Source organism: Dryobates pubescens, chromosome 33 (assembly GCF_014839835.1).
Source record: "Dryobates pubescens isolate bDryPub1 chromosome 33, bDryPub1.pri, whole genome shotgun sequence".
NCBI lineage: Eukaryota > Metazoa > Chordata > Aves > Piciformes > Picidae > Dryobates > Dryobates pubescens.
In genome coordinates, this window is record NC_071644.1 from 1,415,473 (window position 1) to 1,432,489 (window position 17,017).

General features: G+C 57.6%; 1 protein-coding gene across 1 annotated transcript in view; it reads left to right on the forward strand.

Moving 5' to 3' along the window:
• The window catches only part of EIF4G3 (eukaryotic translation initiation factor 4 gamma 3), a 167,287-nt gene that overhangs the window by 61,067 nt on the left and 89,203 nt on the right, over positions 1 to 17,017 (forward strand). Inside the window, exons 9-11 of the mRNA XM_054175939.1 lie at positions 3,195 to 3,295; positions 7,449 to 7,571; positions 12,632 to 12,743. Coding sequence (XP_054031914.1) covers positions 3,195 to 3,295; positions 7,449 to 7,571; positions 12,632 to 12,743 — 336 coding nt within the window. The remainder of the gene's footprint in view (positions 1 to 3,194; positions 3,296 to 7,448; positions 7,572 to 12,631; positions 12,744 to 17,017) is intronic.

Here is a 17,017-nt window from a genome sequence, read left to right on the forward strand (position 1 = left end):
CTGGCCACAGGACCTCTGCTCCTTCCCAGGAGGGAGTCCTGCCCTTTGTAAAGGCTTTTGCACAAAGGAAGGATTCTTCCTGGAGCTGCTCACTGCCTGCAGTGTGGCTCCAGCTCCTCTCTGGCCAGGGTCACCAAGGGGCTCTGAGTAGGTCATGAGGGTGATGAACACATGGGAGGCTCCCAGGCTTCCTCCTGGCCTCCCATGCTCTCCAGGCTCTGGCTGTACCCCTGCCCAGCATGGCCTCAGTCTTGGTCTGAAGAGGCTGAGGCTTCATCACTGCTGCAGAAGGATTCTTGCTTCCCAAAGCTGTGAGGACAGCAATGGAGACTTCTGTGCCCAAGGCCAGACCTGGAGTCACTCTGCCAGCCCTGGAGTTCAGAATCTGAAGTTGCCTGAGTCATCCAGGCCACCCTCAGGGCAGCACCCAAGGGTGACCAGAGCCAGCAGGGCTCTAGCAGCCTGATCTGTCCCCATCCAGCAGGGAAGAGTCCTCACTCTGAGCATGCAGAGAGGAGCTGGCTCTGGGCTTTGCCTCTCCAGGTCTCCATTGGAGGAGTGCCTCCTCTGGAGGTTCTGGGCTGGCTTTGTTGCTTTCCTGGGATCTCTCCCAGAGCAGAGTCACAGAACAGTCAGGCTGGAGCAGAGCCTCAGGGTCACCAAGTCCAACCCAGAGCCCTGCTCTGCAAGGCTCACCCCTAAACCACAGCCCCAAGCACCACATCCACACCACCTTGAAACACAGCCAGGCTTGGGGACTCAGCCACCTCCCTGGGCAGCCTCTGCCAGTGCCTGCCCACTCTTGCCATGACAGAATCACCTCCTGCTTTGGTTGCAGGCCCCTGCAGGTTTCTGTGCCTGTTTCAGGGGTGGCTGAGTGGCAGAGCAGCTCCAGCTGTGAGGGCAGGCAGTGCAGCTGGCACCTGTGCCTAGAAGGGAAGAACCCAGCTCCATCTTAGAAGTTCCCCTGGCACCTGATCCACAGGCAGAAGCCAGCTCCACTCTGGCACCTTTAGAACCAGAGAACCATTGAGGTTGGAGAAGACCTCTAAAGTCCCTCAAGTCCAACTGTCAGCCCAGCACTGCCAGGGCACCACAGGACCATGTCCCACAGTGCCATGTCCACACATTTTCTGACCACCTCTGAGAGCCTGGCAGCCTGACCACTCTGCCAGCAAAGAAATTGTTCCTCATGTCCAACCTAAACCTCCCCTGGAGCAACTTGAGGCTGGCTCCTCTTGTCCTGTCCCTTGGGAGAAGAGCCCAACCCCCACCTGGCTCCAGTCTTCTTTCAGGGAGTTGGAGGGAACCAGAAGGTCTCCCCTCAGCCTCCTCTTCTCCAGCTCCCTCAGCTGCTCCTCCCCAGCCCAATTCTCCAGACCCTTCCCCAGCTTCCCTGCCCTCTTCTGGACCTGCTCCAGCCCTCAATGTCCTTCTAGGAGTGAGGAGCCCAAAACTGAGCCCAGGTCTCAAGGTGTGGCCTCAGCAGTGTACAGGGAGAAGATCCCTGCCCTGCTCCTGCTGCCCACACCATTACTGATCCAACCCAGGCTGCTGGGGACCTTCTTGGCCACCTGGGCACCCCCTGGGCTCATCTTCAGCTGCTGCCAACCAACACCCCGAGGTCTTTTTCTCTGCTGGGCACTTCCCAGCCACTCTGCCCCAGGCCTGGAGCCTTCATGGGGTTGTTGTGACCCAAGTGCAGGACCCAGCCCTTGGCCTAGTTGAACCTCATCCCACTGGCCTTGACCCAGCCAGCCAGCCTGGCCAGATCCCTCTGTGGTGCTTCCTGCCCTCCAGCAGACCAGCTTCCCACCCAGCTTGGTGTGCTCTGCAGACTGACTGAGGTGCTGCAATCCTCTCATCCATAGCAGTGATGAAGCTTTTCAAGAGAGCTGGTGCCAGCAGGGAGCCCTGGGGGCCACAGCTTGCCACTGGCCACCAGCTGGATTGGCTTTAGTTGTGCCTGGCACCTGCATGAAGCACTGGGGCATTCTGAGTCCCTCTTACACAACCATGATGGAACTGCTGTGGGTGTTGTGAGTGTCCTCAGCCTCACAGGGTGGGTCTGCAGTAACTATGGGCCTGCCTGTCTTGTCCTGCAGCCTGAGCACAGCAGGTCATGGAAATCAGTTTTCTGGCTGGAGCTGAGCTTCCAGTCCTTTGTGAGGCTTTGGCTGGATTTCTCTCCAAAGGGCAAATCAGTAAATGAATCCCAGGCCCAGCAACCCCCAACCTGTAGGTCAGGCAGAGGGCTCCCAGGATGGGCCAGGAGGCTTGTCCTGCCTGGGGTGCAGCAGCCTCTCAGGGTGGATGCACAGGATCAGCTTTTCTGTTCACAGAGACAAAACTGCAGTAGTGACTTCATGAGGATGGAGCAGCAGCTTCTGCTTTAGTGGGGGAAGAGCAAAACACAGGCTGGATACCAGCTGAGCTGAGCCAGCAATGTGCCCTGCTGGCCAAGAGGCCAATGGTCACCTGGGGTGCATGAAGAAGAGTGTGGCCAGCAGGGCAAGGGAGGTTCTCCTCCACTTCTCCTCTGCCCAAGGGAGGCCACATCTGGAGTCCTGGGTCCAGTTCTGGGCTCCCCAGTTCAAGAGGGACAGGGAACAGCTGGAGAGAGTCCAGGGGAGGCTCTGAAGCTGCTGGGGGGCCTGGAGCAGCTCTGGGAGGAGCAAAGGCTGAGAGCCCTGGGGCTGAGAGCCTGCAGAAGAGCAGCCCCAGAGGGGAGCTGAGCAATGCTCAGCAAGAGCTAAAGGAGCTGTGGGGGGCAAGAGGCTGGGGCCAGACTCTGCTCAGTGGTGCCCAGGGCCAGGCCAAGGGGCAGGGGGCACCAACTGGCACCCAGGAGGCTGGAGCTGAGCAGGAGGAGAAAGTTGTTTGGTGTGAGGGTGCTGAGCCCTGGAGCAGGCTGCCCAGAGAGGTTGTGGAGTCTCCTGGTGTGGAGAGCTTCCAACCCCCCCTGGGCCTTGTGCTGCTGGGCAGGGTGCTGTGGGTGCCCTGCTTTGGCAGGGGGGGTTGGGCTGGCTGAGCTCCAGAGGTCCCTTCCCACCCCAGCAGCCCTGGGGTGTGGGATTGTGTTAGAAGCTGTTTCCTGCCAAGAGTGAGGAGCAGGTTTCCAGTTCTACCTCTTGCACTGTGTTTTGTTTCATGAACAGAGTTTCTCACCCTGGTTTCTGCCCTGTCCCCCCCAGGAACACCTTTCTACCCAAGTCAGCCAGTCTACCAGTCTGCACCCATCATAGTGCCTACACAGCAGCAGCAGCCTCCACCAGCCAAAAGGGAGAAGAAAACGGTGAGTGCTGCCCCTCCCTGCTCCACCCCAGGAGATCTGTGCTGCTGCTGGGGCTGGAGGGCAGCCAGAACCCTCTGAGCCTTTAGACTGAGCTTTATCCTCACAGAGAGCCTGGGCCTTGCCTTGCACACCTGGGTGTGATTCAACATCTCACAGTGCTGCAGCCTCTGTCTGATTGCTCTCTGAGCTGCTGACATCTCAGCCAGGAGCAGCTCTGTGCCAGGGCTCCCCAGCTGCCTGCACCATGGCTGAGAGGCTGACCAAGGAGCCAGGTGGGAAGGAGCAAACTCAGATCAGTTTGGGAGAGGCTGGGAATTGACTGCCAAGAAATTGTTCAGCTGTTGTGCCTTGGCCAAGGTGGAGAGGCAGAGCCTGGTGGAGCTGCAGGCTGGAAGGAAGCTGAGCACACAACATCATCAAGGTGGGGAGAGGTTTGCAGACCTTCTGCAATGCCTGATTCCCTGGGCTGCATTTGAGGCACAGGGGAATGGAACTGGAGACCACCTGCAGGTGCATGGTGGTGGGGAGCAGCTCATGGAACATGGAAACAGCTCAGGGTGGGCTTGGATCCTTCTGAAGTTGTTGCAGAGGCAATGAGCTGACATCAGTGGGAGGGTGAGAGTGCTTTGGAAGCATGAAAGGGGGAAGAACATGGGCCTTGGACATGGCTCAGGACAGAGCATCTTTGTCTTGGGTTTTGAAGCTGATCTGAGGTGACACAGAGAAGGGCAACAAAGCTGGGGAGGGGTCTGGAGCACAGCCCTGGGAGGAGAGGCTGAGGGAGCTGGGGTTGCTTAGCCTGCAGAAGAGGAGGCTCAGGGGAGACCTTCTTGCTCTCTGCAACTCCCTGAAGAGAGGTTGGAGCCAGGTGGGGGTTGGTCTCTTCTCCCAGGCAGCCAGCCCCAGAACAAGAGGACACAGTCTCAAGCTGTGCCAGGGGAGGTTTAGGCTGGAGGTGAGGAAGAAATTTTTCCCAGCAAGAGAGATTGGCCATGGGAATGTGCTGCCCAGGGAGGTGGTGGAGTCCCCATCCCTGGAGGTGTTTAGGAAGAGCCTGGATGAGGCCCTTGGTGCCATGGTTTAGTTGATCAGATGGTGCTGGGTGAGAGGTTGGCCTGGATGATCTCTGAGGTCTTTTCCAACCTGGTTTATCCTATCCTATCCTATCCTATCCTATCCTATCCTATCCTATCCTATCCTACCCTATCCTCCCCTCCCCTCCCCTCCCCTCCTCTCCCCTCAGTAAAGGCCTCCTGCATGGCTGCTGCCAGCAAAGGGGGATGCCATGCTATTGCCAGCTCCTCACCACCCTCTTTGGTCTTGAGGAGCCTCTTTTCAGCATCCAGAACACATCAGAGGCCACCTCAGTGATGCCATGTGAAATGCTAAGGTGCTCAGAGAGGCTCAGTCGTGGCTGTGAGAGTTTTGTGCCAGCAGAGTTGTTTGCAGTGGCAAAGCAGCAGGGGCTTTGAATGCTTTGCTCTGAGTGTGCTGTTTCAGTTGGTTAATTGGTGTCACAGCTGAAGAACTGGAAGAGCAGTGCAGGCTCTGTCTGCACACACATCCACCTGCCCCAGCAGCTGAGTGTTTGAGGCAGGGAAAGCTGGCTTGATGCCCTTGACTCCTCATCAGGGGCAGAAGGGGGCAGCAGCTCCTGAGGCCTTGCTGCTGTGGTTAATTGAATGCTGCAGCAGCAGAACTCCATCCAAAGCAAGAGGAGGCCACATCCTGGCAGCATGCTGAGTGCCACATGAGGATGCATTTGTCCTCACCACCCAGAGGACCTCAGAGGGTGCTGAGGTCGCTCCATCACCAAAGGCCTCTGCAGCTGCATGTTGCTGAGTGAAGAACTCAGAGCCCTGCACTCTGGCAGGATGATGCCTCTGCCTTGGCTTCTGCTCAGCATTTGTGTGGAGTTCCACCAAGAGCCTTTGGGAAGGGGCAGAGGCAAACACTTCCACTGTCTTTGGGTTTGTGACATCTTCAGCTTGGTACCAAGCAGAATACAGAATTAACCAGGTGGGGAAAGACCTTCAAGTCATCCAGTCCAACCTCTCCCCCTGATCAACTCAACCATGGCACCAAGGGCCTCATCCAGGCTCTTCTGCACCACTTCCAGGGATGGGGACTCCACCACCTCCCTGGGCAGCACATTCCAATGGCCAGTCTCTCCTCCTGGGAAGGTTTAAAGCTGCTCCAAATGAACCCAGGAGCTTGGCTGGTCCCCATGGTCAGTACCCCAGCTTGGCTCCAGGGGCAGCTGAGGATTTAGCTGAGTGTGTTCTGGAGTGGTTTGCCCTGTGAGGAGAAGCTGAGGGAGCTGGGGTTGCTTAGCCTGGAGAAGAGGAGAGTCAGGGGTGACCTTACTGCTCTCTACAACTACCTTAAGGGAGGTTGTAGACAGGCAGAGGTTGGTCTCTTCTCCCAGGCCCCCAGCACCAGAACAAGAGGACACAGTGTTAGGCTGTGCCAGGGGAGGTTTAGGCTGGAGGTTAGGAGGAAGTTCTGCACAGAGAGAGTGATTGCCCATTGGGATGTGCTGCCCAGGGAGGTGGTGGAGTCCCCATCCCTGGAGGTGTTCAGGAGGAGACTTGATGGGGTGCTTGGTGCCATGGGTTAGTTGATTAGGTGGGGTTGGATGATAGGTTGGACACGAGGATCTTGAAGGTCTTTTCCAACCTGGTCTGGTCTATTCTATTCTATTCTATTCTATTCTATTCTATTCTATTCTATTCTATTCTATTCTATTCTATCTTCATAGCATCCAAGAATGGGTTGGGTTGGAAGGGAGCTTAAAGCTCAGCCAGTTCCAACCCCCTGCCATGGGCAGGGTCACCTCCCACCAGCCCAGGTTCATAGAATCAGAGAATCAATGAGGTTGGAAAAGACCTCAGAGATCACCAAGTCCAACCTATGACCTAATCCCCAGAACCTCCTGACAACTGAACCATGGCTCCAAGGGCCACATCCAAGCCTTTCTTGAACACCTCCAGGGATGGGGACTCCACCACCTCCCTGGGCAGCACATTCCCATGGCCAGTCTCTCTTGCTGGGAAGAACTTTCTCCTCACCTCCAGCCTAAACCTCCCCTGGCACAGCTTGAGACTGTGTCCTCTTGTTCTGGTGCTGGGTGCCTGGGAGAAGAGACCAACCCCCACCTGGCTCCAGCCTCCCTTCAGGGAGCTGGAGAGAGCAAGAAGGTCTCCCCTGAGCCTCCTCCTCTGCAGGTTGCTCAAGGCCCCATCCAGCCTGGCCTTGAACACCTATTTTCAAAGGGTTTGGGGGCTGTGAGCAGACTCAGCCCCAGAGCTGTTTCCTGAGTGCCAGTCACTTGGCAGGACATCGCTCTGCTCTTGCAGTTTCCCTTCCTCCACTCAGCAGTGTCTGCCCAGTGCCCTGTGCTGCTGGTGTGACTCTGCTCACTGTGCAAGGGACAAGCAGAAACAGCTGATGTGCTCCTCCCAGCAGCTGAGTTGGCAAGGTCATGGAGTTTGCTGTCAGGGTAGAGCATGGCCTTTGGTTTTCATTCCTGAGCTTTCCACTGCCTACCCAGCTGAGTTCTGCTGCTGAAGAGCTGCATGTTCTGAGGGACAGGGTCCTGCAGCTCCCCAGAGCTCCCTGCTGTGGCTGAGCAGTTTCCTTTAAATCAGGTTTGGAGATTGAGAGATTCATGGAAGGGTTTGGGTTTAAGGGGCCTGAAAGCTCAGCCTGTTCCAATCCCCTGCCATGGGCAGGGACACCTCCCACCAGCCCAGGCTGCTCAGGGCCTCATCCAGCCTGGCCCTGAACACCTCCGGGGAGGGGACAGCCACAACCTCCCTGGACAACCTGTTCAGTGTTTCCCCACCCTCACTCCCATGAATTTCTTCCTCATCTCCAGTCTCAGTCTCCCCTCTGCCAGCTCAAAGCCATTGTCCTCATCCTGGCACTCCCAGCCCTTGTCAGAAGTCCCTCCCCAGCTCTGTTGTGGCCCCTTCAGGTCCTGGGAGCTGCAGGCTGGCATCCCACACATTTCAGTTTACCAAACCACATTCCAGGGCTCCTGCAGAGCAGCAGCTCAAGCAAGTGTGGTGCCACTGTGTCCTGTCCATCCTCTCCTGCCCATAACCCCCAGGCCAGCCTGGCTGAGCTCTTTCTTTCCTCCATCCCCCAGATCCGGATCCGGGATCCCAACCAGGGAGGCAAAGACATCACAGAGGAGATCATGTCTGGAGGGGGCAGCAGGAACCCAACACCTCCCATCCTCAGACCTACTTCCACACCTACTCCACCTCAGGTAACCACCAGGCCATGGAGACTTCTGGGGCTCTCTGCTTGGCTTTGCTGCTTGGTGGAGCCAGTTCCACCTCAGCCCTCCCCTCAGACACCTGGGCCTGGGCTGTCCACCTTCTTCAAGGGCTGCTTGGGGGTTTTTGGTCCTTTTTACCAGCCTGGAGCTGCAGCACTGCTCCAGGCTCTGCACACCTAGGGTTGCATCAGCAGGAGGGCTTTGAGCTTGTGAAAGCTTTCAGTGTAGCCTCTGCTGGACTCTCTCCAGTAGTTCCCTGTCCCTCTTGAACTGGGGAGCCCAGAACTGGACCCAGGAGCCAGAGGTGTCCTCCCTAGGGCAGAGTACAGGAGGAGAAGCACCTCCCTCAGCCTGCTGCCCACACTCCAGGACACCACTGACCTCCTTGGCCACCAGGGCACATTGCTGGCTCCCTTGTCCTCCAGCACTGCACTCCCAGATCCTTCTCCTTGGAGCTGCTTTCCAGCAGGTCTCCCCTCACCTGCCCTGGTGCAGGGCTTGTTCCTCCCTAAAGGAGGTTCTCCTGGTGCAGGGTGGGCTTTAGATCTGAGCCTGGCCTGGGCTGGGTTGTGGTTTTTTGCTTCTCCAAGTTTTCCCTTGTTCAGTGCCACCAGGTTCTGCAGGCTTTCAGGTAAAAGCCTCTTCTGAGCTGGCCTCACTTTGCTCTGTGCCTGCATCATTTCTCTGCTGCCTGTCCCATGCTGAGGTGACAGCAGGAGCTTGTCTTGAGGCCCTGCTGGCCTGGGGCAGCTGCTGGAGGTTGCAGCTGAGCCAGTGAGGTGTCCCTGGGATCACTGTGCTGGAGCAGGGCCTGGCCTGCAGCTCTCCCCTCCCTGGGCACCAGTGGGATTGGGGCTCTGGTTCAGTCCAGTCACATGAAGGCATCTCCATGTGCTCTGGGGCACCTGCTTTCTCCTCCTGGCCTCCATCAAGAGGGGGAGATGGCAGGCAGCAGCAGGGCACCCTGCTGGAGCCATCCCAGTCAGTCATGGTTCTGCAGCAAGGTCTGTGGTGCTCAGCTGCCCAAAGCAGCTCTCTGCCAGCGGTGTCTGATGGTTTGGGACTGCAGCTGGAGGCAGGGAGCCAGGAGCTGGTTACCTGCAGGACCACTGAAGCTTCTTCCCAGGCACTCCCTGGAGTGGAGACACAGCAGTGATGTGAAGTGGGAGAGCTGCAGAATCAGTTTGGTTGGCAAAGACCTCTAAGGTCATTGAGTCCAACCAAGGCTGGGGCTAAACCCTGGCCCTCAGCACCACATCTCTGCAGCTTTCCAGCACCTCCAGGGGTGGGCATTCAACCACCTCCCTGGGCAGCCTGGGCCAGGGTTTGAGAACCCTTCCAGTGAAGAAGTTTCTTCTGATATCCAACTTAAACCTCCCCTGGTCAACTTCAGGCCATTTCCTGTCACTTGTGACTAGGGAGAAGCAACCAACCTCCCCCTCACTGCCTCTCCATGCTGGGGTCCTGCTGAGATCTCCTTCCCATTCCTCCCTGCTGAGTGACTTCCCCCTCTAGGAGTGGGGAAGAGCTGCCAGCAGCTGGGGTTTCACCTTGTGTTTATTGTAGCTAATCCCAGCACTTCCCAGCTCTGCAGTCTATTTTAAGATGCTGCAATTGAGCCAAAGAGGATGAAATAAACATTTTAGCAAGCAGAGGCTAAGAGGCAGGGATCTTGATCAGCTCTCATTTACATGCAGAGCACAGCAGTGATGTCCAATCATCTCCTCCAGGTGAGGGATGCAAATACTTCAGTGTTTCATACCCAGCCTGCCTCTTGATGAGGTGCTTGGCACCACTCTGGTTCCTCCCTGGGGAGCTCTGCTGTAGGGCTCACCAGCAGGACTTCATCAGTGCCACAGGACTGAGCACTGAACCCACCCAAGGCAGCAGATTCAAAGCTGTTGTCCCAACACCACCTCTAGGCCATTTCAGAGGATCACAGCAGGGCTCAGCTTGGAAGGGACCTCACAGATCAGCTACCCCAACCCCCTGCCATGCCCAGGGACACCTCTCAGCCAGGCTCAGCTGACCAAGGCCTCATCCAGCCTGGCCTTCAGCACCCCCAGGCAGGAGGCAGCCACAGCCTCCCTGGGCAGCCTGTGCCAGAGTCTCAGCAGCCTCACACTGAAGAACTTCTTCCTCAGCTCCACTCTAACCCTGCTCTGCCTCAGCTCCAAACCCTTCCCCCTTGGCCTGGCTCAGACCCCCTCAGCAAAAGTCTCTCTGCAGCCTTCCTGCAGGATCCCTTCAGGTCCTGGCAGCAGCTCTGAGGTCCCCCTGGAGCCTTCTCCTCTGCAGGCTGCACAGCCCCAGCTCCCTCAGGCTGTGCTCCCAGCAGAGCTGCTCCAGCCCTGGGATCAGCTTTGTGATGAAATTAGTTGGTGCCTTAATTGTGCTCAGTGGTTGAGTTCCAGTAGTGGAGTATCTGTAATGGCCTAGAATCAGTGAGCTTTAGCTGTTCAGCCCTAGCTTGGCTCTACAGCACACAACTGTCTGGGCTGTTGCAGGCCTCAGAGGTTGTGCTGTGGCTTTTTGTACTCCCTTCACCTGGCAGTTGAAAGCTGGGGCCAGTCAGTGTGAGCTTCCTGTGCAAGTACCTGACTGTTGAACCTTGGAATCATTAAGGCTGCAAAAGCTTTCTGAGATCCTCTGGTCCAGTCCTCAGCTCAGCACCACCATGGTCACCAAACCATGGCCCCAAGTGCTTTGTCCAGATGGTTCTTGAACACCCCCAGGGCAGCCTCTTCCAATCCCTGAGCACTCTTGCAGCAAAGAAATTGTTCTTCATGTCCAACCTAGACCTCCCCTGGGACAACTTGAGGCCATTTCCCCTTGTGTTATGTCTTGTTACTAGGAAGAGGAGACCAGCCCCAAGCCCAGCTCCTGTCAGGGAGCTGTACAGAGCAATGAGGTCTCCCTTCAGCCTTCTTTTCTCCAGCTCCCTCAGCTGCTCCTCCCCAGACCCTTCCCCAGCCTCCTTGCCCTTCTCTGGACCTGCTCCAGCCCTCAGTGTCCCTCTTGGAGTGAGGAGCCCAAAGCTGAACCCAGCACTCAAGCTGTGCCCTCACCAGTTCCCAGTCCAGGGGCACAGTCCCTGCCCTGCTCCTGCTGCCCACACCATTGCTGCTCCAGGCCAGGCTGCTGGTGGCCTTCCCACCCCCTGGGCTCATCTTCAGCTGCTGCTGACCAACATCCTCAGATCCTTTCTCCACCAGGCAGTTTCCAGCCTCCAGCCTTCGTGGGGTGGTTGTGACCCAGGTGCAGGACCCAGCCCTTGGCCAGCCAAAGACCTAATCCAAGTCACTCCCAGTCCAGTGGCATTTCAGAGCTGTGCTGAATCCTGGCAGGGCTTCTCTGTACAGGCAGCCAGGATCTGATTCTGTCAGCTCATCACTGGAGTGGCACAAGCACACAGAGAGCCTGGGAGCCACTGCTGCAGCCCAGGCTCTGTCCCAGCTCCTGCAGCTGAAAGCAAATCCATGTGAAGAGATTTCCAAATGTCCTTTCCCCCCCCTCTAGGTTTGGGTTCTTTGGTTTTTAACCCAAAACTCAGCTAGCACAGCCCCAAGCAGCCTCTTCCCTCTGTGGAGTAAGAGCTTCACACCACAAAGATGCTGGAGCTGGCCTTAAGCTGAGCACTGCTGCCAGGACTTGAGCTGTGTGGCTGTAGCCAGTCCCATGCTTTCCTATCTCCAGCTTTGCAGCCCAAGGAAGGGCTTTAGGTGGAGCCTAAAACACCTCAAAGCTCCTCCAAGAGAAGCAGGCAGGAGGTGCAGGACTCTGCTTTTCACACTGGGGGGGTTTGTTTGGCTGGGAAGATAAATGATAGAATCCTGGGATGGTGAGAGGTTGGAATAAGCCAGGCTGGAGGTGGCTGCTCATTGGAGGGGCTGCACCTTGGAGACACAGAGGTGGAAGTGCAGGAGCAAGGAGCAAGGGCTGTGCTCGTGCAGCTTTGGTCCTGGACTAGAGGCCAAGAGTCTTCTTTCCTAGAATCCTGGAATGGGTTGGGTTGGAAGGGGCCTCAAAGCTCATCCAGCTCCAGCCCCCTGCCATGGGCAGAGACACCTCCCCCCAGCCCAGGCTGCTCAGGGCCTCATCCAGCCTGGCCCTCAGCACCTCCAGGGAGGGGACAGCCACAGCCTCCCTGGGCAGCCTGTGCCAGAGTCTCCCCAGCCTCACTCTCAAGAATTCCTTCCTCATCTCCAGTCTCAGTCTCCCCTCTCCCAGCTCAGAGCCATTGTCCTCATCCTGTCCCTCCCAGCCCTTGTCCAGAGTCCTTCCCCAGCTCTCCTGGAGCCTTTTAGGTCCTGGAAGGCTGCTCTGAGGCCTCCCTGGAGCCTTCTCCAGGCTGCACAGCCCCAACTCTCCCAGCCTGTCCTCATAGCTGAGGTTCCCCATCCCTCTGGTTGGGTTCCCCAGCCCTGTGCTGCCAAGATGAAGTCAGTGCAGTCAAAGAGCTTGTGAGCCATGCCCAGTCCAGTCTCAGTCTGCACTCCTCAGGCTTCTGTCCATCCCCTCTCGAGGGCCCCATCCAGAGAGATGTCTGTGTGTGTGTGTCCACGTCTGCACTGTTCACACAGGCATGGTCTGATTTGTCTAACCCATACATCAAGTGAACAAAGCAGCAGCTACAGACTCTCCAAGGTGCTTGCAGTGCCTGGGCAGTGGGGAAGGAGCTGAGTCTGGGAAGCAAACAACTTACAGAGAGCTCCAGGAGTCTCTTGGTGCTCAGCTGACTCCTTGCAGGCTCTGCAGAGCAGCATTTGTGCTGCTCCTGGAGGAAGCACTGGGAGAATGAAGTGTGTTAATAACTGTGCTGTGCTGCCTCTGTCTTGCTGCTGTGACCATTAATCTTCTCTCTTTCCCCTCCTCCTGCTGCCTTCTCCTCCCTTTCCCCTGTCCTCAACTCAATTGCTCTCTGCATCTTTTCCCTGCCTTTGGTTCTTCTGTTCTGCCCCACTCCCCCCCACGTCCCCCCGCTCCACCTCGCTGCTCCTCCTCTCCACATGCTCATTGTCACCCCCTTTTTGTCCTTCACATCCCAGCAGCTGTCCAGCCAGGTCCCTGAGCACAGCCCTGTGGTCTATGGGACCGTGGAGAGCACCACCCACCTCGCTGCCAGCACCCCCGGCACGGTGACCAGCACCCCCAAGCAAGGTTTGTCGTTGGATCTCTCTCCTTCCTGATTACTCTCAGGCCTTGGCTTTTGGTTTGGTTTCAGTAGGTTTGGTTTGGTTTGAGTATTTTTGTCCTGGAGAGCAGCAGTCAGCAGCAGGAGGAGGAGGGGAGGGACTCCTTCTCCTCCAGCAGGATGTTTTACCAAGCTGGTGCTGAGGGAATTCATTGGCATCTGCCAGGGGGGAGCTGCTTCAGAGCAATCTGAGCCAATCTTGGATGTCCTGAAGGTTGTTCTCATGTGGGAACCTCCTCTCCCCCCTGTGCCACCCTTCAGAAACAAGTGGTGGTTGGTAAAGTGCTCTTGGCCAGAGAGGTTTTAGTCCATTTGGCCAATTTGCCACAGTGATGGCAGAGAAGCAGAGTGTGGCATGGCTCCTGCAGAGCTGCTGGAGGTGTTTGCTGGCCTGCAGCACGTGGGCAATGTCACACCAGAGCCCAGCAGCCTGCAGAGTGCCTCAGACATCACTCAGCACATTTTGCTGCCTTGAGGGAAAGCAGCATGGAGGGAGGAAGCTCCTGAAAGTGATTGATCCCTTCCCACACCTCAGAGTGAGGTAGCTTTGGTCAGAGTGCCCCAGGAGGGGAGGGAGTGTGCCAAGTCTCTTCCCACACTGAAGTGTTTGAGCCCCTGCAGAGCTGTTGTTAGTGCCATGTGTGCTGCTGTCACCTGCTTGGAGCCACAGGCTGCTTTGGGTAGGAAGGGACCTTGGAGATCAGCCAGTTCCAACCCCCTGCCATGGGCAGGGACACCTCCCACCAGCCCAGGCTGCTCAAGGCCTCATCCAGCCTGGCCTTCAGCACCTCCAGGCAGGAGGCAGCCACAGCCTCTCTGGGCAGCCTGTGCCAGAGTCTCCCCAGCCTCACTCTCAAGAATTTCTTTCTCATCTCCAGTCTCAGTCTCTCCTTTTCCAGCTCAAAGCCATTGTCCCTCGCTGTCACTCTCAGTCCTTGTCCAGAGTCCCTCCCCAGCTCTCCTGTAGCCCCCTTCAGGTCCTGGAAGGCTGCTCTGAGGTCTCCCTGGAGCCTTCTCCTCTCCAGGCTGCACAACCCCAACCCTCCCAGCCTGGCCTCTCAGCAGAGGGCTTCCAGCCCTGTCAGCCCTGCTGTGGCCTCCTCTGGCCCTGCTCCACCAGGTCTCTGTCTGTGCTGTGGGCTCCAGAGCTGCCCCAGCCCTGCAGGGCAGGTCTCAGCAGAGGGGCAGAATCCCCTCCCTGCCCCTGCTGCCCACACTGCTGGGGCTCAGCCCAGGACACAGCACATGGGGGCTGGCTCCTGTTGAGCTTCTCAGTGACCTTGGTGGTGCTGTGGAGTCCACACTGCTGATCACTGCCCACATGGCAGGGCTGGAGGCTTCTGCCTGCTGCAGCAAGTGCAGGGAGGCTGAGCTCTGCCTCCTTCCACCCCTGAGTGTGGGCTGCAAACGCTGAGCCTGCTTCCGCCTTCTTTCAGAGCATTTGCTGGAGGAAAAGTGAGCCCCAGAGAAGCACAGAAAAGAGGGGGAAAGCTGCCTGTGATGCTTCAGGAGGCACAAACAGCCTGGAAGGGAAGGATCCCTCGGGCTAAGGGGTCTCAGTCAGGGGTTCACTGGCAGCACTGCGCTGCGGCAGCCACGCTGCAGGCTGCAGGGCTTCCCTCGCTGCAGCTGTGCCAGAGGTGCACCTGGGCTGCTGCAGGGGCTGCAAGGGGCTGAGAAGGCTCCTCTGGAGGTCTTCTGGGCCTGTCTCCCACTCAGAACAGGACTATGGCTTTGCCTACATCTTTGTGGAAACCTTAGGACCACAGAGTCATGGAACTGTCTGGGCTGGAAAAGGCCTCTGAGGTCACCCAGTCCAACCAGCAACCCAACCCCCCCATGGGCACCAAGCCCTGGCCCCAGCTGCCATGGCCACACTTTTTTGAGCACCTCCAGGGATGATGACTCCACCACCTCCCTGGGCAGCCTATGCCAGTCCCTGACCACTCTTGCAGCAAAGAAATTGTTCCTCATGTCCAATGTAAACCTCCCCTGGGGCAACTTGAGGCCATTTCCTCCCATCCTGTCACCTCAGGGGAAGAGCCCAACCCCAGCCTGGCTCCAACCTCCCTTCCCAAGTCCAGACTCTTTGGGTGGCAGAGCAAATCCTCTCCCTAAGCTACCAGATGCTGGCTGCAGCTTTGCAGTTTGATCTGCACCAGGCAGGCTTCTCTGCTCTGAAGTTCTCCTGCCCAGGCAGCCCTCTGGGAAAGGAGAAGCTGTAGGCACAGAACCAGACTGGCAGCTTGGAAAGGACCCCAAGGCTCATCTGCTCCAACCTTGCTGGGTGCTGGTGGAGTTGCAGGGAGCTGGCCCAGCAGCCTGGCAAGCTGAGGCTCCAAGCTGCCCAGTGGAGGAGACTCCACCACCTCCCTTGGGAGGTGATTCCAGTCTCAGTTTCCTTGGGAGCTGCTGGCAGAGTCTGGCTGTGCTCATGGGGAAACATTTCCTGCTGGGGTGCAATGGGAATGTCCCCAGCAGTGGCTTGTCCCCACCCCCCCTTGTCTTTTCCATGGACTCCTTGGGAAAAGGGAGTCTCCATCCTGCTGGGAGCCTCCTTTTGTGTCCTGGTCCATGGTCAGAAGGTTCCCCCTAAGCCTTCTCTTCTCCAGGCTCAACAGCCTCAGGGTTCTCAGTGCTTCCTCCCCACAGAGCTGCTCCAGGCCCCTCAGCTCCTTCAGAGCCTCCCCTGGACTCTCTCCAGCAGTTCCCTGTCCCTCTAGAGCTGGGGAGCCCAGCACTGGACCCAGGACTCCAGATGTGGCCTCAGGAGGGCAGAGCAGAGGGAGAGGAGAGCCTCCCTTGCCCTGCTGCCCACACTCTTCCTCATGCACCCTCCTTGTCCACTTTTTATGTCCTGGTCCACGATCCCCCATGGAAGCAGAGCTGCCTGCTCTTCCTCAGCCCCACTGGCATGGTTGAGCTGCTGTCAGGGTGGGCTTTAACCTCTCCCCAAGCCCTGCAGTGCGTTGGCTGTGGAGAATGTACATAACATGGTTTGTGGAGAGGAGATTCATGGCAGATCCCAAAGCCTGGAACACTTTGAGCCCCTCTGCTGCCACGATGAGTCAGTGGCATGTGCTCCAGGGCTGCCTGGGAAGGCAGCACCTCGCCAGCGTTCGGCTGGGGACAGGGCCTGGAAAGATGGCAGCAAGCCAGAGAAGTGATCTCCAGATAAGCAGCACAAAGCAGAAACACTTCCCTGTATCCAGTGAAATCTTCCCCACCCAGCACTCTGGGCAAGCTTTGCCTCTGTGACCACCCAGGAGCCCAGCTCCCTGCCTGCCTTTGATGTCTCCACGTGGAGGGGAGCGCAGGACTCCTTCCTGCTGGGGCTGTGAGGGCAGCGCTGGTGCAGTGGAGTTCTGCAGGCTTTGTGCTTATCTGCAGATCTCAGGCAGCCCTGTGCTGGAGCCAGCTCTCCTCCTGAAGCCTTCCAGTAAACACTTGCTAAATATAAGCTGAGGAATGGTCTTGGCATGTCTGGCAGGAGGGATCTGACTGCGGTGAGTTCTGCCTGCCTGCCCGGCTCCCTGCGGTCTCTCGTGGCCGCTGCTGTGGGAGCTGGCAGGGCTCAGTGCTGCTCTGCCAGCACCTGGGCATCTCTTCTCCAGGAGGGTTGTTCACGTTCAGAGTTACTTCTTGTGGCCAAATCTGCTCAGTATCCCAGCATCACTGAATGGTGGGAGTGGGAAAGGACCTCTGGAGATCATCCAGTCCAGGGTCAGGTAGGGCAGGTCACACAGGAACATAACTGTACCTTTGAGTGTCTCCAGAGATGGAGACTCCACCACCACCACCTCTCTGGGCAGCCTGCTCCAGGGCTCTGCCACCTTTACATTCCTCCTGCTCAGATGGAACCTCCTGGGTTCCAGTTTGTGCCCACGTCCTGTCCCTGGGCACCACTGACAAAAGCTGGTCCCCATCCTCCTGCCACCTACCCTTGAAGTGTTGGTCAGCACTGATGAGCTCCCCCCCTCCCCAGCCTGCTCTTCTCCAGCCTCAGTCTCTCCTCACAAGAGGAATTAGCTCCTGGGACTGAGCTCTTCCAGTGCCTGTTGCCTAGGCCAGGGAAGGGGCAGGGTGCCGAAGGTGTTTGGCTGCAGGGGTTCCAGTGCCCTCAGCTGGTTTTGCTTTAGCTCTTGGAATGTTCTCCCAGCCCCTTCAGATGCTTTTGTGTTGTGGTTGGGGTTTAGTTTTGAGCCATCCCCTTTGATTCAGGGTGAGAGGATGCCCAGGC